We start from the raw sequence: 25023 nt of genomic DNA, 5'->3' as shown, positions 1-25023 counted from the left end.
TATCAAATTCCCCACTATTATTGAGGAATTTGATAAAAAAATTTCTAAAATTAACAAGCAATGTCTCATATATTTAATACAAAAGTTACAAATATATTTTCTCACAATCTTTAAGGTACATGTAAGTTTATATTCCCTAATTTTAACAAACATTAAGAACTTAAAAATTTAGGAAATTCTGTTTTGAAATGGGTCTATCATGCTCCTGTTCAACATATTATGTGATTTTCTTAAAACTTCTATAAGTGTGGAATATTCTAATATTTCTGTGAAGCTCTCATGGTTGGCAATGTCTACTTACTATTGTTATATGTCTGTATCTTTTACCTCTTCCACAAATGGGCTTGATTTCATGCTGTGACAAGTCAACACAAATAACCATATCTCTTGGATCTTATTATTGGATATGTTCACATGGGTATGTAGGTGGTACTGAGGAATCAAACCCCAGTCTTGGTGCATGCTAGGCAAGGGCTTTACCACTAGGCTAAACTCCTGGCCCCAAGGAACATTTTTAAGTGTTGATTTTCTTAATGAGTCTATTAAATTTATATATATTAAAAGAATCTGTTGCATTCAAAGAAGCACTGAATATAAAAGAAACAAACAAGAACTTTTATAGATTCATTGGCCAATGAAAAGATAAAAGGAGATTTTACTTTTGTAAGTAATAATAATAATAATAAACATGTTGAACTTTTAGTCATTTTTCCAAAGTCATTGGACATAGCCTTACTGTTGCCAGAAATGACTGAGACTAACTATATGGGAAAATTACATATTTGGAATTACTTATAATTTTGAGTGTCTGAATAAGATTGAGGAGATTAAACAAAGAAGAAGAAAAATGTAGAGAAAGGGAGGCGAATAACCCACAGAGGTAAAACAAATGTGTGGACAATATCTTGCAAGATCTGAGTGTAGATTGCTTATGAGTTTCCTAGAGGTGAAGAAATATAAGAATTTCACAAAGCCTCTAATGAGAGATGTTAACTAATAATGAACAGAGTTACCTGTTCCTCATAAAACTATATTCTAGTTTATTATACTACTGAGACTATGTCTAGACTGCAATCCAGGCTGGTAGTGAAATATGGTTAGTGATCCCAGTTTTACATAGTGTCATTACTTGAACTCACAGAGCACATCGTTGAACCAAAAGAAAGTAAACTATGTTATATAGATGTTTACTAAAATATTTTAGATGCTCAGAAAATGTTATACTGATTGAACCGTTGCTGCTTACAATTTAGTACATTGAAGTGATTATTTAAATTTTATTTCATGCTTTGCTTTTCTTTAGAATTTTGTGTCCTAAGCTTAATGTTATACTTTTGAGGAACAGCATACTGGGATTGGAACTCACAACCTCACATCTATTTGGCAACTACTCTATCACTTGAGCTAAAACACAATCCTTTGTGGTTAGCCCCCTCGCCTCTAGGTCTTACACTTTTGCCCAGCCCAGCCTGTACCAAAGTCCTCTCCTGTCTTTCCTCCATGTAGCCAAATTGTAGCTAGGCACCATTATCTTATGGTTGTATTTGAGATAAGGTTATTTTGATATTGCCTCAAAGTAAAATCCTACTTTATCTATCACTCAAGGAGCCTTAATGTTAAGTTTTAACATTATGTCTAAACTTACAGTATCTATTTTAAAAATATTCTAGAATAAAGAAGTCTTTTTATGACTGTGTGCTCTCTGAACATGTTCTTTCCCAGAACTTTGTTCTCCTGAGTGAGAGTTTCATCCAGGATTGTGCTTAATGCTGCTACATCTGAAAGTTCAACTGATTGGCTGTTATCTCCCAGTGCTCTTAGGAAACTGCTAGCATCTATTTTACACACAAGTAGAGTGAAATTAGAGGCAAATACATGTTGTCTGACATGAATGTTATTTTTATTCTAAGAACTTTCATTTAATTTTCTTAAAAGAGAAAACAATTAGAGGCAATAAAGATCTATTAATGAAAATAGGAGGATATGTAAAAATCTAAATATGATCCATCATTTTTATTGTAAGAAATTGGTGATGAAATCTTTCATTTTTAATCTAAATATTTAGCAGTGGATATTAAAATTGACAGTATTTCTTTCAGATAATTTGTCCATTTGTAGGCTATACTGCAACCTAAGTATGACCATAAAATGACACTTAAAATAATACCAAGTGAAAGAATCACAGGGAATTTATAAAATTCCAGTTATCCAATTTGCACTGTCAGCAATATACTCTGCTTTTTTGAAATATTGTGGAAACTGTTCAAAAACCAAAGGCTTTGCACCATGGAATATAACATGAAGAGTAAAATATAATTTAAAACTATCCTGAACTTTTATAAAGAAGCTAATGAGAAAAATGGGGGGTCAGGAAAAAAAGTATCAAATCCTATACCTTGGGAAGTAACTAGTATGGAGATATTAAAGATTCATTGTAAACTATATGATCTTTGAAAACATTTATTGAACCTAACTATGAAGTGTCTTCATGTTACTTTTGGAGAACGACAGTACTACGTCTATGAGTTGCACGAGAATAGACAAATAAAATGCAGTAAGACTTTTATCCAGTGGTGTAGCTCAAGATATAAAGAACCAGCTCAGTAGGCACAAGATACTGAATCCAAACCCCACAAGTGAGTGGGAAGACATAAAAAGCTTGAGCTCTGGCACGGAGGGTGAGCTGTGCCTGAGTCTTGAATCTTTCAATTACTTAGATGTTTTTTCACAAGTCACTGAACTCATGCTTACAGAGTTTCTGGGAGCATAGAGGAAATTGTGCATGTAAAATGCTCGAAGGGGTGCCTGGAACACTGAAATATTAGCTAGAGCTATCAGGTTGCTATGATTGCTATTAAAAAAAGAAATTATAGTCATCATCCATGACTTTACCTCAATAAAGTCCATAAAATCAGTTTAAATACAAAAATTAACTTATTATGTAAGTTAAACCAAATACTAGAAGACTAGGAAAGAAAAAATTAAAGATATACAATGTAGAAAGACATAAAATCTCATTATATTCTAAAACAGGTCAATTTTAACATTACTGACAGCTGTTAATCTCTAAATATATGCAAAATCTCTAAATGTAAACCACTTACTGTTAAAAAAGCAAATAATACTACAAAACTAGAAATAGGAGAGAAATGTGATATAATGGTTTAGGTACAGAGGCTATACTGATTAATGGAAATTTTTTTTTTTTTTTTGCCAGTCCTGGGCTTTAGCTCAGGGCCTGAGCACTGCCCTTGGACTTTCTCAAGGTTAGAGCTCTACCACTTGAGCCTCAGCACCACTTCTGGCTTGTTTCTATGTATGTGGTACCGAGGAATCGAACCCGGGTCTTCGTGTATGCTAGGCAAGCACTTTAACCACTAGGCCAAACTCCCGGCCCCATTAATGGAATTTTTTATAGCAAATGAAATCCTTTGTGCAACAAGATCCAATAGGGGAGATTGAGGTAATATAAATAAATAGATTACTCTTGGTGGAGTAGTTTCACCTTGATTTTCTTATCTTCTGTCCAATATCCTATTTATCTAGAAACATAACATATATATTCAAAACAGAATCAACAAGGAAGTTAAACTTTATGAATCAGATTTTTTTCTTCTTAACATACCGAGGCCTTGTTTTTCAGCTTTCTTTCTCTAGTAGTCTTCCCTTTTTTGTTGCTAGTAAAATAATGCAAGGTTCCATATTCCATCAGGGCTGCAAACACAAAAATGAAGCATACAGAAACAAAGAGATCCATGGCAGTCACATAGGAAACCTTAGGTAGTGACTTCCTGGCAATTGTGCTCAGAGTTGTCATGGTCAACACAGTAGTGATACCTGTGGAGAGAGGGAGGAAATATAGAAGATTAAAAGTATTTTTACGGGCTCCTTTGATTCTTCCATTTGGTTTGGCAATACGCCTGAAATAAACCAAAACAAATCATGGAAAATAAAGGACATGATTACCAGTATTACAAAGACAATTGCTGGTAACCATGCTGTGTGAATTGTAATCGTTTCAATTACGGTAGATTGTCATTCATTCCCCATTTCCACCCTTCCTCCACAGTAATAACATCCTCAGGATTTTAGTAGTTGCCTGGAAGAATTTTATTTGCTACCTCTGTGCAGCAGACTGTGACCACTGAATAAGAATAGGAGCTAGCCATGAGTAACTAAGTCAGGAATTAAAGTGATGTTGAACCAGGGACATTACAAACAGGAGAAATGTCTTTCTCTCCTTAGCCTTCTGTAAGAATACAATGGCTGATCCATGAGCAACTACCTTTGACCATTAGATGATGCTGGGAATCTATAATATAGCAGGACATTCAGAGAAGTCTGAATCCCTCTTACGGTGGATGTCCTTTTGTCTTATAGCCAGTATCTGTATCTACCTGCCTTCTATGTGAGAAATAAATGGCTTTCTAGTGGAAATATTTTTAGTGAACTGAGGTGCTCTGACATACACATTTAAAATTAATCTAATGTAGTCTAGTTTTCTTGTATGAAATCTTGCATCAATACTCCTTTAAAAGATCCCTCAACTGAAGAGTTCAAACGTAATTATGAGAAAGAGACATTTCATAAGCACTAGTAAATATTTGCATTTTTTAAAGAATTCATCGTATTTAAAGCAGGTATAGGAGCTCAGACCCATAACCTGGATTCCTGGCAGGCAGAGATCAGGAAGACAGCAATTTGAGGAAAACCTTGGTAAAAAAGTTGCTAAGACTACCTCAGCCAATAAAAAAATGTAGGCATCTGGTGATTCTACCATCCACACCTTGCAAGAAATGTGAATGGAAGGACCAAAGTCCAGCAAAATCCAATTTGCAAGATAACAAAACTGAAAAGACCTTGGGACTTGACTGATGTCATATAATACATGCTTTGTAATCATGAAGCCCTGAGTCAGTATGGATAAAAAAAATAACAACAAAAAGAGAGTGAGAAGGCAAAAAAAAAGAGGAAAAAAGATAGAAGAAATATAATAACCTTGTTTAGCTGGAATACCCCAGAGCCACACCAATGATTGTGATTTTTGGAAATATTGCTCTTTACTTGTTTGCCTTCTTGTGATTCTTATAACTATTAATATCAGATCATCTAAATTATAGAACCATTTCTTTATCTTTTTTAATATATACCACCATAATTCTCATTCTTTAGCTTAAAAATATGGCTATAAAAAGGACCAGGAGCATGGCCTAGCAGTAGAATGCCTACCTAGACTGCATGAAGTCCTGGATTCCACGCCATGGTACCACATACACAGAAAAAGCTGAAAGTGGTGCTGTGGCTCAAGTGGTAGAACACTAGCCTTGTAAAAGTCCAAGGACAGTGTTCAGGCCTGAGTTCCAGCCCCAGGACTGGCAAAAAATAAAAATAGTGTGTATATGTATATGTATATGTATATATACATATATATACGTGTGTGTGTGTGTGTGTGTGTGTAGATGAAATTCACAGTACCCTCTTAAAAGTGCCTCACAAAATGCAAGTGTTTCTTAACTTGGTCAACAATAATAGAATGGCAAGATCATTGATGAAAAGAAGAAATAGAAAGCTCTTAGCAACAGCCTCTTTGGTAGAGTAAGGTCAGTCTAGAGCCACTGTTTTCCCTCATATCTCCCTACCAACTCACACTTGCATGCCTTCTACTTCACTGATTGACAGGAATGAAAGAAGCAAACAACGAAGACCTCAGGTATGAAGAATATGAAATCATAAATTTAAATTTAGGCTCAATCTCTCTATATTTTCTCTCAGAGCTGAAGAAAAGTCTTCAACTCTGCTGTGTCTACCATCTATACATATGGCACCAAAATATTTTGCCAGGAACCTATAGTAAGTATATCTAAAATTCTATGCTTATGTCAAAGCATAGATATTGCAGATTTTAAAGTTTTAGCTTTTTTATTTATGTGAATGCAAAGCTACAATTTACTCTTAAAGTATTACCTTCACAGTGCCCCCACACATATTTATTTATTTATGTATGTATTTGGTAGTCTGTTTATTTATATATTTTTATTTTTGTTGTCATTGTAATGGTGATATACAATGGAGTTATAGTTACCTAAGTCAGATAAAGAGTATTGTTTTGTTTTGTTTTTTCCAGTTGTGAGTCTTGAATTCAGGGCCTGAACACTGCCCTTGGACTTTCTCAAGGCTAGATCTCTACCCTTGAGCCACAGCATCACTTCCAGCTTTTTTCTATGTATGTGGTGCCAAGGAATCAAATTCAGGTATTCGAGCATGCTGGACAAGCACTCTACCACTAGGCCAAACTCCCAGCCCAAGTACGGGTATTTTTGAATAATGCTACTCTTCCTTCCATCTCTCCCAGGTTTTCCATCCTGCCTCTCCTAACAAGTTGTGTAGTTCGTTTTCAATATAATGTCTAGTGAGTACCACTGCTCCATTTGTTCAGCCTTTGTTCCTCCATTTCTATGCTAGCCCTCAATCTCCCAAAGACAGATAAGGGAGACAAAAGGAAAAGAAAACAAAAACAGTAACAGAGAAAGCACTTGTTTCCATTTCTTCGAGTTCACTTTGATAAATATTCCTTTATATGATCAGATGCACATAGCTATTGTGCCTTGGTGATTTTCTCCCAAGAACATCTTTCTTTGGTCTCATGCATGTGAATACCTAGACACATGTATAATTTATCATGTGTCACCCCAGTTAGAATAGTTTTATCAAGAAAACTAACAATAACAAATTCTGGTATGGATGTGGTAAAAGGGAGGGCTACTACTGTTGGTGAGAACGTAAACTTCAACCACTTTGGAAAGCAGTAAGGAGGTTCCTTGGAAGATTAAACATTCCCTATGATTCAGCAATTCCATTCCTGAGCAGTCATGCAATAGACCACAAACAGCCACACTAAAGTTACCAGCACAGTCATGCTCATTGTAGTATAGATTATCATAGTCAAGATATAGAATCCATCCACAAAGAAATTTATATTTTAAATTCCTATCAAAATTTAGCTTATTGTATTTTCCAATTTCTCTTTACTTCTCATTTGATATGAGGGTTATCTAAAAGATGTTTGAAAAAAATTCTAATTATGCAAGGTCCATATTTGTGATAGTCTTTTTACTATGTCTTCACTACTTTCATTTTTGTTGGAAAACATACTCATAAGAGTTTTAGCCTATTGGATTTTATTGCAATCTCAGTGAACATTTTATGTGCACTTGAAAATTTCCTGTGCTCATAAGTTACACATAGCATTCTACAATGTTCTGTAAATATTCATCAATTCAGGTGGTTGATAATTCCATTCAGTTTTTCTGTTTTAATTCAACTTTGTGTGAACAATGAAGGAGAAATTGGTATTTATATTCAATAAAGATTACAGATTTGTCTAAGCCATTTTTCCTCAAGGTATTTCCTTCATGCATTTTAATGTTTCTTTGTTCATGTATTTTAAAGCCCAAACAACACTTCAAAAGTTTATATCAATAAATGTTATATAGTTACAGGGACTGCCAGTATCTCAGTTCTCTAAACTTGTATGCTCCTTCAGAAATAAGATTATTAGGTTACAAAATTTTGATAATTTAACAAAGGTAGGTTTCTAAAACCATTCCTGAATTTTATAAAATTATGTTCTATTTTTACACATGTTCGAAGTCAATGTGTTGATTTTATATCAATTATCACATTAAATTTTACTTTATTAGACTATGCTATCAAGCAAGAGAAATGACAGTGTACTTCAGCTTTGATATTTAATACAGGAGAATGTGGTGAATTTTGTATGAAACACTTCTAAGTCTACAATAATAAGAAATCTTTTGTGATGTTAAAACAACTGCAGGGATGTGGATGAATCGAGAGCGAATCATGTTGAGTGAGACAAGTCTAGACCAAAGTAACAAAAGGTGCATGGTATCCTTAATATGTGGCTATTAGATTCAAACAGTACAAGAGCGAGGACTCAATATTTGCATATCCAATGCTATGGACAGGGTATTGGAAATATAAACACAACTACACAGACATAAAAACCTATGACTCTACAGACATAATGTTTTATTACATAGATTAATATGTATCTATGACATACAAACCCTCAGCCTAATTTTGATTATGTTCTAAAATCTAAGTGCCAGTGATTGTATATAGATTTCCTTCTTGAATACCTGTTTGTTAAATATGTCATTTGAAATATGTAAAAATCAATGTTAATAAATTCTTTAATAAAACAAACAAAAAACCAACTGAACATATAATTGTTACTTCTCCCCAGTTATGTTTCCTGAACATCAAACATAACATGAAAGAAGCATCATCCTTTGGATCTGTAAGAGTCTCCCTGCCTAACTTACCCTTCTTGAAAATATCCAGGTTGTTCAGCATTTCATTAGGCAATGTTTAAATTCCATCCCCTCAAAGAAATATATCTAACTTGTGACCATGCAATCATATTCACCCAAACTCCTTCTTTTCCTCTAGCTATTTTTTTTCTTTTCATAGACTTTTTCCACTCCCAGAAGTTTAAATGATTTTCAAATGTTTGCATCATTTCCTCCACTAACAGGCATTATAAACACAAACGTTTTAACAACTTCTATCCCTACAGAACCAAAAACACTGCCTTTTTGCAGAATTTCCTCAAAGTTTATTTTAAATGTAAATTAAATAAGCTCAGAAAAGAATACTTTAATGAGATGTTGAAAACTATGCATACAAAGTTACAAAAGTGTTGATTTTCAAACTTACAAGATCCACCATGTTAAGAGTTATTCCTAAAGAGACAGACATGGCTCAACTTATCTTTATGATTAACAGGCTAGCGTTGAAAAAAAAAACTCTCACAAAAGCACAATTCCATAATTGCCTCTCTGCAGCATGGCATATGACTTCATGCAAACCAATAGTAGAAGTAAACCATTCAATACTCTTTGGAAAAATGTAGGAATCAAAATAAACAACTAGCCCCGGTCACCTAATGGATAAGGCATTGGCCTCCCCAAATAAATAACTATATTCATGTGATAACTTATATAGCATACCAAAAATTGCAACATTCATATATTTTAAAATCTTAAACAATTTGAAAGGGATGAAGCATAGCCAGCTACAGCAAAGGCTAAGCTTAGATTCACAGGGAAAGTCTTTCCAAGGGTAAGCCTAAAGGTTTTAAATTCTGCTCCAATCACCTTTATGTAATTTCCTTTTAATTACAGCAGACACAATAACCATGAAGAAACCTCTGTATCTTTGAAAATTGAAATTTTCTCAATTTTTTCAGTGCTTTCTAAACTACAATAATCAGTCATGTGATCCATGACAACACCAATCTGGACCACCAATCACTTGATTAACAGTTGTTCACATTCTTTGAAATGAATGTATAGTAACTAACCACTTTTAAAATGTGATTACTTCTAAAAGGGAGAGAAAAAAATCTGTTTTATCAAGTCTAGCTCATTCTTCTAATCAAAGTTATTGTTTAAGACACTCATAAATATTCACTGATTATACATTTTTATATTTTACAGAATCAAGGAAGCTATTTTTAGCTAGCAGCTCTTTGGAGTAGGTAAGAACTCATTTGAAAATAGGAGATTTCAAGTTCAACCAAATATGTAGTGGGAAAGAATCTCTTATTATTCCAAATTCTGTTCAATCATTAAAGAAAAATTTATGAAAAGTAGTTTTAAAACATGGGCCAAAATGAGATTTAAATGTCATGTATGCTTTTCATGTATAAATCCACATATCTTTACTTCTTCTGATATGAATAAAGAGGAAAAATAATTTTTTCTGAGATTTTCTGATATTAATTTCTAGATGTATTTTTTTTGCCAGTTCTGGGTTTGAACTCAGGGCATGAGCCCTGTCCCTGGACCTTCTCAAGGCTAGAGCTCTACCACTTGAGCCTCAGCACCACGTTCGGCTTTTTTCTATGTATGTAGTACCAAGGAATCGAACCCAGGTCTTCATGCATGCTAGGGAAGCACTCTACCACTAGGCCAAACTCCTGGCTTCTATATGTATTTTTAAGACCCAGAATCATTACACAGCCTAGGGTATTTTTCATCTGCTTTCTTTAAATCCTAAGTGCTGAAATTACAGATATGAGCCACCATCAAACCTGGCTTCTACTTGATGTCTATTTATTCCTTTTGTCCTAGTGTTGCAATAGTTCCTATCTATCTTTTTTATGATTGTAATATAGAAATATTTTTAACATATGTATTGATAAATTTTTGTTAAATTGAAATGTTTATTAAAACCTGTGATACAATTCATAATTTTTTATATCATACCCAGTGATGTCCTTGCAGGCACAGCATCTTTATTGATCCAAAAAGACACCCAAGAAAGAACAACGGTTAGGATGCAGGGAATGTAAGTCTGAATAGTAAAATATCCCATTCGTCTGCTCAGGTCAAAGAAAATTGTCATGATAATATAATCACCTGGAAGAAAACACATATTTTATCAGGGCTAGATAATATATGAGACACGTATTCAATCTATGTATTCCAGTGAGATTTAGTGCTAGAATCATTCATTGAGTTGTGTTTATTCCTTACCAGAGATTGTGTGAGAGATTTCAGTGGAGTTCCGGAGCCCAACAAATGCAAACTGATATAATCTCCAGTATTTTGGATCAGCGACTTCTACAGATGGCTTTTTCCATTTATATTCAATTTCATTTTTTGGATATCCATCTGAAAGAATAATAAAGACATATAGATTAACAAGACCCCAAACAGTTACCATTTATCTAGCCTTTGGGAATTCTGCTCACACTTATTTTTTATAAGATTCCAAATATGGAAAATATTGACTGAAATATGGATATATACAGTTTAAAGAACAATCATGTAACAATAATTTCAGAGGTTACTTTTCTTCTCCACCTCTTGATGTTTTGATGGTAGAGAAAGTCTTCATCAGATATTTAATGTTCAGGTGAGGGTGTTAGGAATGCTTGTATTTCTAATACAAAGGTATATGGGCACAAATAATTGTTGTATGCTCAGCCTCACATGGTCCCAGGACCCTGACTCTGTAATTGGAACTGTAGTACACTCTTCCAAATATATCTATCATGAAATTAAAATATCTTCGTATTCTACTGAACCTGTAGAACATTCCTTATAAACTATACATTGCTAAGATTTTTACTCATTTGATAGCAAAGGTATATTCCAGGATGGTAGTCCATCACAGCTGAAGCAACATTCTGGCAAGATTTAAGAAAGGCACCTAGAGGAGAGTGCAATGACTTGTACATCATTGCATATTTATATGTCAACTACTTCCTGAATATTCCCGTTCATCAACACCTTGTTTTGATGTGGCTGATTTATGTATTGAAGTTAGCACTTGGAAATCAATGAAGTGAGATATGAGATCATTAATATAAGAGTATGTTGTGATGAGACAACATGTATTAATATAATCCAAGAAAATCTTCAATCAACATGACAAGAGATAGTTTGGAATTAAGTAAATGGAGAGGTGTGACAATACTTATGGCTGGTTATATGATATTTACTGAGGATAAATTCCAGAATGTGAAATTTGAAAAAAAGTCAATTTTGAAGGAAGGGATAATAGCAGTCAACATTTGGATGATACAGGCAATAGTATTTTTGTAGTCATTTTACATTTCTCATAAGGTTTGCTTAATTGCGATGGAGATATGATTAATAAAAACATATGAGAACATAAATACATTAGTATATATGACTAAAAATTAATACTGCAACAATATAACTACTTTTGAGAAAAATATCATCTTTATATTCAAATCGGTTTTAATTATTTATCTGCTTCTGATTATTTTTTTCAACTGAATAAGCTCAGTTCTACTTTAGCTTTTCTAAATGTACCAAACACTCTTCACATAAACTAATTTTTGAAACATATTTTAAAGCCCCATACAATAAAGTCAAATGTTGTCTCAAAAAATGAATATATTTCAATGAAGACTTTATTACTGACTGTGTGAAAACACTTGAATACAAGCCTAACTTCAGGACTCTTAATTATTTAAAATAAGCAGCTAACATTATCCTAACTAAAAGTTCTAAAGTACATGTATTCATTAAACATTTATTGCCTCTTTTTTATTTGAATAAAACAAAAATATTATTCATAATTATCAAAGAGAGTTAAATAAAATCCACTCTTCTGAAAATTATGTTTCCCCACATTTGACATTTTATTTTTAAAGAAAAAGATAGATAAAGCTAATGTTCTATAAAAAATTAACCAGTATTTGAACACTTACAGCTAGAAAATTCCAGAGGACAGGAATGTTCATCCATAGGGAAATTGTGAAGTTGGAGGTAGCATTCAGCATTTATTGTCAGTCTATTTATGTAGAAAAATAATTAATAAATTAATTAGTAAAATGGAATTCATTCAAAATCTATCCCTTAATTCTTTTTATTTTTACTTTATTTACTTTACTCTTTATTGTTATTATAAAGATGATGTTCAGAGTTTACAGTTATACAAGTCAGGGAAAGACTGCATTTCTTTTTACACAGTGTCATCCCTTTCATTGCTCTCTTCCAGTTTTTCCCTCCCATCTCTACCTAAAGGTTGTACATTTCATTTTCACCATAATGTCTAGTGAGGACCACTCCTTCATTTGTCTGCTTCTTGTCCCTCCATGTCACTTGATTTTAAAATATGGTTTTGACATACAATAATGGAGTATGATGAGTTGGAAAGCAATAGTAAGTCTAACTATAACAATAAGTATCAGGGTTATTATATTGATTAATTAATTGATTGATAGTAATTGATCAATTAATTGATATATTGATAACCTTATTATAAATGTTATCAATGAGTATGAATATTAGAAAGTATATCTCAAAACTAGATCACCTCTGCATATATGGTTGTATTATATCTGTGATTATACTTACAAATTCACATTCTTCACAAATATACATGTTCATACATATGGTAGATTCATGGTTGGAACATGTTTAAATGTGGTGATAGAGACATGGACATTGCTTTTATGACTAGATTCCCTAATGGTTCCACTGAAAAAGTTTATGCACAGCAAAGAAACTTACAGAATCAAACAAGAACTGATAGAATGTGAGAAAAGCTTCGCCAATGACTCATCAGATAAAAGATGAATATCTAGAATATACAAATCACTCTGAAAGTAAAGAGCCAAAGAATAATCCAATGAATGAATGGCAAAAAGTTTTCAAGTGAAGAACAAATGGTGCAAATATGTGAAGAAATGTTCAACAGCCTTAGCATAATGGAAGGTAAAATCAGCCTCTCCTTTGGAGAGTCCACCTCTCAAATTACAACAGATATCACAAAGAGAACAGACAGCAGAGAAGCTAGTGAAGAAAAGGAGAAAAAGAAATTCTTTTTTTTTAGTTTTTTTCCATATATTTTTTATTGTAATTAATAGAAGGGTTACATGATATTTGCCAGATAGATGGTGCATTAATTCCCATACGTTGATACCCTTTCACATGTCTTGGTCCCCATTTCCCTCCCCCCACTCAAAGAAAAAGAAATTCTTATACACTCTTTCTGGGGATATCATTTAGTGCAGCTATGATGAAAACCAAAATGGAGATTCCTTAAAAAACAAAAAGAGATATGATCCTGTAATATCTCTTCTGTACATGGAACTGAAAGAGTGTAAGTCAACAGACAGTCTAGATATTGGCACGCCCATGGTGGGAAGGGTATTTATATATTCCTACATTCTTTTTCTTTGTTTTGTTGTTCCAGTCCTGGGGCTTGAACTCAGGGCCTGAGCACTGTCCTTGGGCTTTACCACTTGAGCCATAGCACCACTTCTGGCTTTTTCTGTGTATGTGGTACTGAGGAGTAGAACCCAGGGCTTCATGCACATTAGGCAGGCACTCTGCCACTAGGTCACACTCCTTTCTCCTATTCCTACATTCTTAAGGATATATTACTGCTCTGTCAAAAACCAGAATTATGAAATTCTATAGCAGGATGGGTTTATAGGAAACAATGGTTTTTGTATTTTATCGTCGGGGTAATGTATAGAGGGTTTACCGTTCTATCTGTCAGGTAGTGGGTGCATTACATCTCAAATGTTAACAACCTTTCTCATGTTTTTCTCCTTGTTTCCCTCCCCCTCCCTTCCCAATCATCTTGTTTTCCCCCTTCACTTCCCTATTTCAAATAAACAAATAAATGGATATATAATATACTAGGTAACAAAGTCAGATACATTAGTCACATGAGGTTAACCATAAGGGGAAAGAGAAAAGAGAAAAGAAATAACTGTTCCTCGTACATTAAGAACAATAATCTCTTTTTTTTTTTTTATTGCCAGTCCTGGGCTTGAGCTCAGGGCCTGAGCACTGTCCTTGGACTTTCTCAAGGCTAGAGCTCTACCACTTGAGCCTCAGCACCACTTCCGGCGTTTTTTTCTATATATGTGGTACCAAGGAATGGAACCCGGGTCTTCATGCATGCTAGGCAAGCACTTTAACCACTAGGCCAAACTCCTGGCCCCTCACAAAGATCTTTTATAGACACATTTAAAATTCCTAAATGAAAAGCTACTCAAGAACACCAAGCAAAATGGAAGCATTAGAGTACCTCAGATTCACGTGTAATTTCGATCCAGTGTTGGATTACTTTATGACCCCATAGCAGGTGATAGCTACTGAAGCCCTTCAATACACTGTTTATACAAAAATTCAAATTCATAAAAATTTACTTGAAAATACATGACAAAGCTTTTACATTTCTACGTACTGATCACTGCAGATAGAAGGAATTAAAGTGTCCAATTTTTCCACTTGTTTCTGTTTTCATACTATTTACTGATGACTGTTTAGTTGATATTGCTTACAGGAAACATTCAAGTATCACTTACCCGGTCACTTATGTTTAGAAATGAGAGCTGTGAATTAACCACAATGATTTTCTTCATAAGGGAAAAGACACTATATTCATTCTACTGTCTAGTAAGCTTCCACGGAGGAAAAATCAAAGAATTTTTCAGCTTTTCTTCTAAATCTTCTGCAGCAATCATACTATAATAGTAAACTTGACCTTAAAAGGTTACAGACAAACTACTTAACTTTTTATATTTTATATTTCATTTTAGCAAATAAAAAGAGATCCCGAGGTCCTGATTTTTAAGTACGCCGAAGGAAATTTAAGAGCCAATCAAGTAAGAGTGTAGAAAATAAATTAGAAAGCAAATTTTAAAGCAATTTCACCTCAAAGTATAGAGAACTCGGCCATCATTCCAAATTCGCAGGAGACGATTCGGAGTCGTGATCCAGTGTGCATCGGATTTTCTTGAGTTTCTGAAGAATGTGTCAGGAATCCAAATTTTTCCAACCATATTACTGTTAAGCATAAGCACTTTCATTGTGCTGTTGAATTTTAAACGACTGTCAAACCATGTTTGGGCAAAAATTATGTCTATTGTGTACTCCTGGAAAATAAGTGAGATATTAGTAAAGCCACTCTTTTATATCTTTTTCTCAAAAGCTTGACTTTCTATATTGTAATTTCCTGTAAGCAAATGGTACTTTCACTCTTATTGGTGAAAAAAGAAATGTCTTTATCGTACTTTCTGTTTTTCCTTATTTATGAGTCACATAAAGTGAAATCCAAGATTTCCAATAATTTCAGCTGTCTAGGGTGTCTATTCTCTTCTACAATGTAAAATGCTTTGAAAAATTTTTAAAGATATACAACATAGTTATTAAGGGTTTTATCTTATATTAGTCATAATAATCTTGTGACATTTATATCATATCAATATCACAAAAATAACAAATATGTATAAATCAAAATACAAATATCTAAAAATTATCTAAAATCTTTTGCAGTGCCTCTGTCCAAAAGGTTTTTTTGTATTCACTGGTTTGAGAAGTTGTGAATTCCCTGCAGTCTTACTGTGTAATTATAATAAATTATGAATAATACAAATTATAATAAAATATGATTTTATTTTTTATTTTATTGTTGGGGTGGGGGTTGCATTTACAATCATCAGGTTGTGGGTACATTAGTTCTTGAACATTGTAACCCCTTCCCATGTTTTTCTCCCACTTTCCCTCCCCCAACCCCCTCTCACACATCTTGCTTTTCCTTTACTTTCCCATTATTATGTTTAGAGTTTTACATTTTATTATATTGCTAAGCTTCCTACAATCCTGTGCATATATATACTAGTACAGTGTGCATTTTCAGTGTCATTATTGCATAATAAGATAAACACTAATGTCCACATCACACAGATTAGACTCAGCTACAATGAAACCTGGGCCACTACCAGCTTATATGGCTCCTGCACAGCCACCACAGAGACGCAATGGCTCCCAGATCGGAACTAAGATTTTGATGATAGTTAAGCGACTATGCAGCAAAATTCTCATGGTTCTTAATGAAGTCCATGGAGGAGACCATTAGGCTTTATCCACCTTTGCATCTGACAAATACCTTCAATAGTATAAGCAGTAAAATTTATTTTAAAAAATAGTAATGAACAAGAATGAAAGCTACCAATGTACTGCAGAAAGGGAACTCCTTATGTGTGTTGAGGGTGATTTCTATAATGCAGGAATGAAGAGAAGAAAGGAAGACTAAGCTGAAAAATATGACTTCTAATCCAAAATAAAGTATAACAATGTATAAGGATAGTATTATGGACGTCACTGTTGACAATGTGTTGAGAGCAGGGAAAAATTTGACAATGGAGATGGTTATTATGAACAGAAACTTCCAATGTACCAATGTACTACAGAAGCACCAAAATGAAAACCTTTGGTACAACTAACACATTTTAAAAAAGCAATGAATGACAAGTAAAACAGGGTCTGTTGAGAATGGTGGGTGAGAGGAGTGCTAATAAAGAAGGTCACTGTGAGTGAATATACGACAAGTAGTATATTGACACCCATGAAAAAAATAAAATCTGTTGAAATTGTTCTAAGAAGTGTGAAACGGGATACGGGAATGCGATGGAGGATTGGAAGTGGATGGGGGATGCATTACTTATATGTGGGGTAATTTCACAATGCCATCTTACTCGTATAACTAGTCTATGCTTTTTTTTTTTAAAGTGAAGTTATATATGGGATTCTATGGCAGTAGATTGGCCAATTTAAATGTAGAAAATATACAAAATGTAATTAGCAACTTGACTGAGTGAAAAACTGAAAAACAATACCAAGAAGATGAATAAGTAAACACAGTAGGATCCAACTTAGTAATAGGAGAGTGGGGCCAAATCCTACTTTGCCAGTGATTCATATAGAATCTACTGATTGATATATACAAATAAATTTGGAAGAAAACTTTATCTGTTTTGAGTAAGCAATGCTGCAATTTGGAAAAGCACACATAGTTTAATTATTTAAAGTTCAAACAAGGGTATGTAATTTATCATGAAATACTTATTTTTAAATTAGATTATACTACATATGCATAACATCAATGACAGTTTGCGTAATGACAGAATGTTTTGTCAATTAACTATGCAACTTTTTAGCATCTACTGTATTAGTTTTGGTTTTCTGCAGGAAGAGGGGTGGAAGTGAAGTCTTGGGGAATGAAACTACTATCAATGCCCATCTTTATGCATATTGGTTGCCTCAACCAAAAAAATTGAGACAGGATGGGCAGGGAGTTTGGCCTAGTGGTAGAGTACTTGCCCAGCATGCAGGAAGACCCGGGTTCGATTCCTCGGTACCACATACGAAGAAAAAAGCCAGCAATTGCTGGACACAGTGGCTGGATGCCTGTAATCCTAGCTACTCTGGAGGCAAAGATCTGAGGATCAAGGTTCAGAGCCAGCCCAGGCAAAAAAAGACCTGAGACTTTTATCTCCATTTAACCCCTAGAAAAAGGGAAGTGGGTTTGGCTCAAGGGGTAGGGCAGTAGCGGTAGCCTTGGGCTGAAGAGCTCAGGGACAACAGCCAAGCCCAGGGTTAGGGCAGTAGCCTTGAGCTGAAGAGCTCAGGGACAATGCCCAGGCCTAGTTCAAGCCTCCATGACCAACAAAAAGTATTTTAAAAGTAAAAGTGGTGTTGTGGTTCAAGTAGTAGAGCTCTAGATTTGAGAAAGCGGCAGGACTGACCAAAAAAAAAAAAAACTGAGACGGGAATACAAATATTGCCTGTTTTTCACATTTTAGAGTAGGACAGCACCAAATCTTTGTGTGTTAGCTCTTTTGTAACCTTGTAAAGCTTTTTGGTCCTACAGTATAACCTTGTTGATGTAATTACTGTGTATACCTGGAGCTGAAACACAATGCAAACAAAACATTGCACAATATGGAAACAGATTTATGTGAAAGGTAGTCATTTCAATAATATTAACAGAGAGGTGCCTAAGTATGATATCATTGATGTAATGTCCCTCCACCTCAAATCTTGTGGAAAGCTTTTGTCATCACCATTAGTCCCTGTGCTTACACCCTCCTGTGTCCCTTTAGAGTCACTTGGGATCAATTATGACTTACCTGAATAGTCTCCTCACTTGATACAAATGCTTAACTGTTCAGAGTCTAACAGCGTAACTGTGCTAATGATATGAACATAGTGAATGCAAATGAAGGCTATCCTTACTAATTCTACAGCATATGCTTGGAAGAACATTTCATGAGCTTTCTCTGGCAGAATCAAAATATTTTCTGGCAAAATTAATATGGGGATGGAATTAAATAGCTATAACTGCATAAATTGCCAGCCAGCATCATTACTCTGTCAATATTGAACATTGGATGGTTTAGAGAGGATCTCATGCTACATGGAAAGGTATACCAAGCTTCAGGCTTCCTAGTAGAGCATATTTGAAAACTATCTGTCCAAGGTTAGGATTTTAAAAGTTTCTGCAGATAATACTTAGTAGCAGTGGGGACTTTTTCTTTCTCCCAGTGCTAAGGATCAAAGCCAGAGCCTGGAACATGCTAGGTAAGCACTTAAACACTGACCTCTACTCTCAGCCATGAATTTTCTTTAGAATACCCCATTATAAATATCCACATCACTCTTGGGAAGCTTATGGTTTGTAAGCGGTCAAATTTTGCCGAACGAAAAATAGTGTAGAAAATGAATAGTTTTCTGAACACAATTGCTCCCTTGATGTAAGATCAAAAGGAGAATGGAGCAGAGCATGTGTCTTGATTATCCATTCTTCTCAAAGCCCTGCAGAGACTAATTCTCTCAAGTCTTTTAAAATTGTTAATCCTTAATAAATATCTCACTGAGATAGGAAAGTTATTATAGTACGTGCCATTTTATATGTAATCAAAGAATCCAGTTTAATTTACTCATTGCTATTAGTGTAATCTCGTGGAAACGATCAAACTATGTGCTTGTACATTGTGTGTTTTCATGCTTAAAGGTTATAATCACCAGAATAATAAGGAAGTAAAGAAAGTAATCGATCTCAGAAGAGGCATAATATCTAGTAGGATATCATTTTGAAAGAAACAGGAATGTAATTAACATGTGAGAGCCAATATAATTTATCATCGTTACACAACAGCAAAAATGAATAAATATAACACAGCTTGCCATGCTAATTTATAATTTAAATCAAGTTTAAGTATTAAATATGTACATCATCATCCTTTTACTACATTTGCAGTTTTGTTGAGGTGCTACATATCACATTTCAAGTTCCGTAAATTTATGTATAGTCTTCCTAGTAATGTAAAACCTCTCTATAAAATTCAAAGTCTAATTAAGAAATAACTATTGGTGCATATTTTCATCATGAAAATTGATCCTCATCTGGTTTTACCACTTCAACATTAATCTCTTGCCAAACTGTCCAATCATGTGGTCAAATAAAGAGCAGTAAGATAAATCATAGCATACCAACAGTAGATATATAGAAAAAATACAGTTGGACCATATTGATAGGCATAAATGTTCATTATAGATGTCAGATTTGTTTTGCTGTTTATCTGTTATCATCAAATTATTAACTTGTTCAGGGTATCACAACAAAGTGATAGAAAACAAAATATATGTAGGAGAGGTTACAGTTATCCTTCATATACAGAGTTTCAAAAATACTCATAAAGCCTATAAGGTACATACACACACACACACACACACACACACACACACACACAGAGACACACACACACACACACGTGGTCTGAGATCTGCATTGACCATTATCTTTATATAACTGAAATTCTAGTACTAGATTTATCCAAGCCAATGAGATAAATGGACAGATGAATGGATGAAAGACTTGACACATCTATTTTACGAAGCTGACTTGTGCAATGTTGAGAGGGCTAACAAGCCCCAAATCTGCAGAGCTTGCTGGAAGATGGAGAAACTCCAGAGAGGTCTTAGACTGTGATCCAGGGCAATCTGACTGCAGAAATTTTTTCTTCCCTCCAGGAAAAGAGAATAACCCTTAAGACTTCAAGTGATTGGAAGAAGGTCACTTATATGATCAAGGACAGTTTCTTAACAGAAGAATTACTGATAGATATTCTAATTGTATCTGAAAATAATTTCACAACTGTATCAGGTCAGATATCTAGAAATCTAGTGGAATTGCTGGGTCAGAGGAGAGCTCTATGTTTAGTCTTTTGAGGAACTGCCATACTGCTTTTCATAGTGGTTGAACGAGTTTGCACTCCCACCAACCGTGTATTAGTGATCCCTCCTGGCCATATCCCCTCCAGCATCTGTTGTTATTAGTTTTCTTGATCCTGGCCATTCTGACTGGAGTGAGCTGGAATCTTAGAGTTGTTTTGATTTGCATTTCTTTTATAGCAAGAGATGTTGAGCATTTCTTCATGTGTCTATAGGCCATTTTTGTTTCTTCTTCAGAGAAGACTCTCTTTAAGTCTTTGGCCCATATTTTAATGGGATGGTTGTTACTTTGGAGATTAGTTTTGGATTGATTCAATTTTTTGAGCTGTTGATATATATTAGATATGAGGCCTTTGTCTATTGTATGGTTAGTGAAGATTTTCTCCCACTCTGTAGGCTTTCTAGTTAATTTGCTAGCTATGTTCTTTACCATACAGAAGCTCTGCAGTTTAATGCAATCCCACTTATCCAGCCTTTCTCTGATTTGTTGTGATTCTTGGTATTTACCCAATCATCTAGTAACAAGGACATACTAAATCCACCAGCACAACAATGTTCATTGCAGCACTATTTACCATAGCAAAGATATGAAACCAACCTAGATGTCCCTCAGTTGATGAGTGGATCAACAAGATGTGGTATTTGTACACAATGGAATTCTATGCTGCTGTCAAAAAGAATGACATGGCCCCATTTGTTAGGAAATGGAAAGACTTAGAAAAAATCCTATTAAGTGAAGTAAGCCAGACTCAAAGGAACTTAGGCTCAATGGTTTCCCTCATTTGTCATAATCAGTAGCAACCTTGGGCTCTCCTAGCAGAGATTTGCAATAGAACAAAACCTTGATACAAAAGGCCATATAGTAGGACACTGGATGAAAGGATCTCTAGGATATAGAAACATAAGCCATATAATGAATGATTGTTGTTCTTAAGGTACTATGTTATCTCTCATCTCTTTTGCTGTCCCTTGGTTATCTCATATTGTTACAGTATCTCACTTTGTTACCTGATATATTGGATATATCTGTATTTGGTTATTTGAAATTGGATAGGGAAGGGGGAAAACAAGATAAGGGGTGGGGGTGGGGGAGAGGGAAATGGGGACTAAGACATGTGAAAGGGTATCAATGTATGGGAATTAATGCACCATCTATCTGGCAAATATCATGTAACCCTTCTATTAATTATAATAAAAAATATGTGAAAAAAAGAATGTTTTAAATATGTTTTAAAATGAATGTTTTAAAAGATTGATATGTTTGTGTCATCTTTTAGTCTATTCTCAGTATATCTTGATCCATATTATCCAGTTGGAAGAAAGTAATATACTAAACATTCACTTTTATATTTTCTTGTCCATTTCTACTTTTTTTCTGAACAGAATGATCTTATGAAGACCTAAGAGCCATTCAGACAAGTTCCAAGAAAATAATGATTGAAAGTCAGCAGAGTACTAATTTTGGATGTGAAATAAATCAACCTACTAAGTTAAAAGGTGTATTTGCCTTACATTTTAACCATATTGCATCATTACTGAAATTCAGTATTGATTGAAATGGAAGCAATTTTTGGTAAGAATACTAATGTTTAACACACTTTAGGCATAGTTCATTTCTGGTGGTCTTTATTTAAAATTTAGCTATTAGGTAACAACATAATCAATGTAATAAAATTAGTTTACAGTAAAAATGTCCACATATCTATGAAATAATTATAGATACAATTCTTAGAACCATGAAATTTACAGTGATGCTACTAGAGTTACTAAGCAAAAAGTATTCTCATGTTTTTATTTATTTAAATTCAAATCTACATGCAGGAATCTTTCACTTACTCAAAAAAGCATTTTTCATATCATTCTCAAGTGTTGTCTAGAGTCTGTTAAATAGGTTGTCTATGGTACATTTTCAAGTTCTCTTGTGTTCTCATAATTTCTCTCACTCTAATTTAGATATAAGGAAGAAAACTCTTCAATATTTAGAGAATATAAGAAATTCTGATTATCTGGTCTTCAATTTTAACCCTCATCAATGTCTAAGAGACCATCCATATAAGGCATGAGGCTGCAAACTTGGGAAATGAAATCCACAATTTCATAATTACAACTTTTGGTAAGTTACTTCAAAGTAATCTTTCTTTTGTATTTTCTGGGTCTCAATGGCATACATCTTTGTTTAAACTCTAGAATATTGGAGTAGGATGTGAATAACTAAATGAACTAGTAGTTGCACAGACCATTCCTTCTTACTTAGAAAGTATGTATATGATAGCCAGCATCATTTAATGTATAAACTATAGTCCCTTATTAGTTTCCCCATGGTAGAAATTTTCCACCATGGACAATTGATATTCATATGAGATCTACTTCATACAGAAGCCATATCATCAATAAGTAATTGTGTTTTCCATCCACATGTGCAACAGATGCCACACTCAGGTTCAGTATTAGAGAGCTAGGTTAGTCTTTCTGTGTTTTCAGTGGGAAAATTGTTTTTGCATTTACAATGAAATCATATGCAAAATATGTTTCTGGCCTTCCAAGTAGGCTGTCCATACAAGACAGAACACTGTTAGGATAGAACATTAAAAATTGTCCCTATCACACCTGTTCCAAATTATTTATGCTATGACCAATTGGTGGAATTTGACACCATCCACATTTCAAAACAGCATCCTCAGTCTGGTTGGAAAGCCTTTGCTTCCTGTATTGCCTTGATATTAGATACTGGAATGTATTGAGTCTACCACAAAGTTACACAGAAATCCCATCGTTCTCTACAACTTATACAGTTTTCATTATCATATTTTTCCCAATTTCCATTATGTCAAAAGTCAAAATGCTTAAATAATTTCTCTCATATTAAAATATATTCCACAAACATTAGCATCAATTAATTGTAGAGGGTAGTTTCATTTTCATATGTCCAACCTAAAGCACCTAGGGCTGATTCATCACCTCTGTTTCTGTGTCTCTTCCCCTTTCCACCCTCCCAAACCAACCTAAAGAAGAGTTATTCTTCAATTTCCCATTTGTTTGTAAAGCTCAAAATAACTCTTAACTCAAATCCATTTCTATGTATGACCTAAAACTCCAGCAAGATATTTAAGGCCTATACAGTAACAGATAGCAAAGCAAATATTATGCTATTCATTAGCAGTAAGGCATTTGCCATTCCTATTTGAGAAAAAAAATTACAATGTAATTCTCTTATTTGCCATTCTCCTGTCTTAGCCACCTGGGTTCTGGGATGCTTGTTTTTAATTATCTACAAAATGTTAAATTAACTTTTAGATAACCTGTGAGACAACTACTGAACATTTGTGATGTGTGTTACAGTGAGAAGTTAGTGTTTTGGGGCCCACAACTCTGGATACAGGGTATGGAAAAAATCATGTCATAGTTCTAGTTTATCACAACCACAATACTAAGTGCTAGATAGGAAAATGATGGTTTGTGTGCTGCTTTTGCTGTTATTTTCCTTTTGTTCCTCATTTTCAATCTCTTAATATTAAAATATGCAAGTATTAGCAGTTTGTACAAGTAAACCCAGCTATATATCATATCTAAAATTTTCCATTTTTTCTGAAGAGATCAGGAACAGTGCCCTAGCCCAGAGTTCAAGCCCCACAACTGACAGAAAATTCCATTTTTGCGGTTTGTCTTACTAATCTTACATGGTTAGATACCTACGATATCATCTTGAACCTCCTTGATCTTTCACTGATCCTCACTTGATATAGAGAATTGCTATAACCTTACAATGTTGTACTTGCTAATCAGAAGGTAAACTACCAACAATGAGAAAGATACTCAAGGGTACCTGAAGAACTAGGAGGTTAATGATATTGCTGTCATTGCAGTTTAATTCTAGTTAATAACGTTTTCTTGCCCTCAATACCGATTATATATGCTTATCTACTTAGAATTAAGATAGTTTTAATCAGTACATAAATACAATTCAAACACCTCTCTGTTACTCTATATTTTGATATTTTGTCTCCTTCTTTCATCCTGTTATTCACTTTAACTATGATTCCACAAGATAAAAAAATAATAAAAATGATTTGTTTATTGACTGGTACAGTCATTCTCCCCCCCCCCACCCCACACTTGTACTAAGGCTTGAACTCCATCTGGACACTGTCTGTGAGCCCATTGGTGCTCAAGGCTAGCGCTCTACTACTTGAGTCACAATGCCATTTCCAGCTTTTTCTGAGTAGTTCATTAGAGATAAGAATCTCAAAGACTTTCTTGCCTGTGCTGGCTTTGAACCTCCATCCTCAGACCTCAGTCTCCTATGGAATGTGAGACACTGGCATCCTGCTATAGCTATCGAATAACCTAACCTATCATAGGGACACTAAAATTTAAACAATTTTTCTAACTTTGAAATAAGGAAAAGTAAAAGATACCCAAAATG

General features: G+C 34.2%; 1 protein-coding gene across 4 annotated transcripts in view; it reads right to left on the bottom strand.

The window, feature by feature from the left end:
- Positions 1–25023, bottom strand: part of Gabrg1 (gamma-aminobutyric acid type A receptor subunit gamma1) — a 66744-nt gene that overhangs the window by 8781 nt on the left and 32940 nt on the right. For all 4 annotated transcript variants that reach the window (XM_090343647.1, XM_090343643.1, XM_090343646.1 and 1 more), the window contains 5 exons: positions 15240–15460; positions 12275–12357; positions 10566–10703; positions 10296–10448; positions 3626–3837 (listed from right to left, as the gene is read on the bottom strand). In XM_090343647.1, coding sequence (XP_090199773.1) covers positions 3626–3837; positions 10296–10448; positions 10566–10703; positions 12275–12357; positions 15240–15460 — 807 coding nt within the window. The remainder of the gene's footprint in view (positions 1–3625; positions 3838–10295; positions 10449–10565; positions 10704–12274; positions 12358–15239; positions 15461–25023) is intronic.

This window comes from Megascapheus bottae, chromosome 13 (genome assembly GCF_031878675.1).
Source record: "Megascapheus bottae isolate mThoBot1 chromosome 13, mThoBot2.hap1, whole genome shotgun sequence".
NCBI classification, from domain to species: Eukaryota; Metazoa; Chordata; class Mammalia; order Rodentia; family Geomyidae; genus Megascapheus; species Megascapheus bottae.
This window is presented reverse-complemented; position numbering and strand designations above follow the sequence as displayed.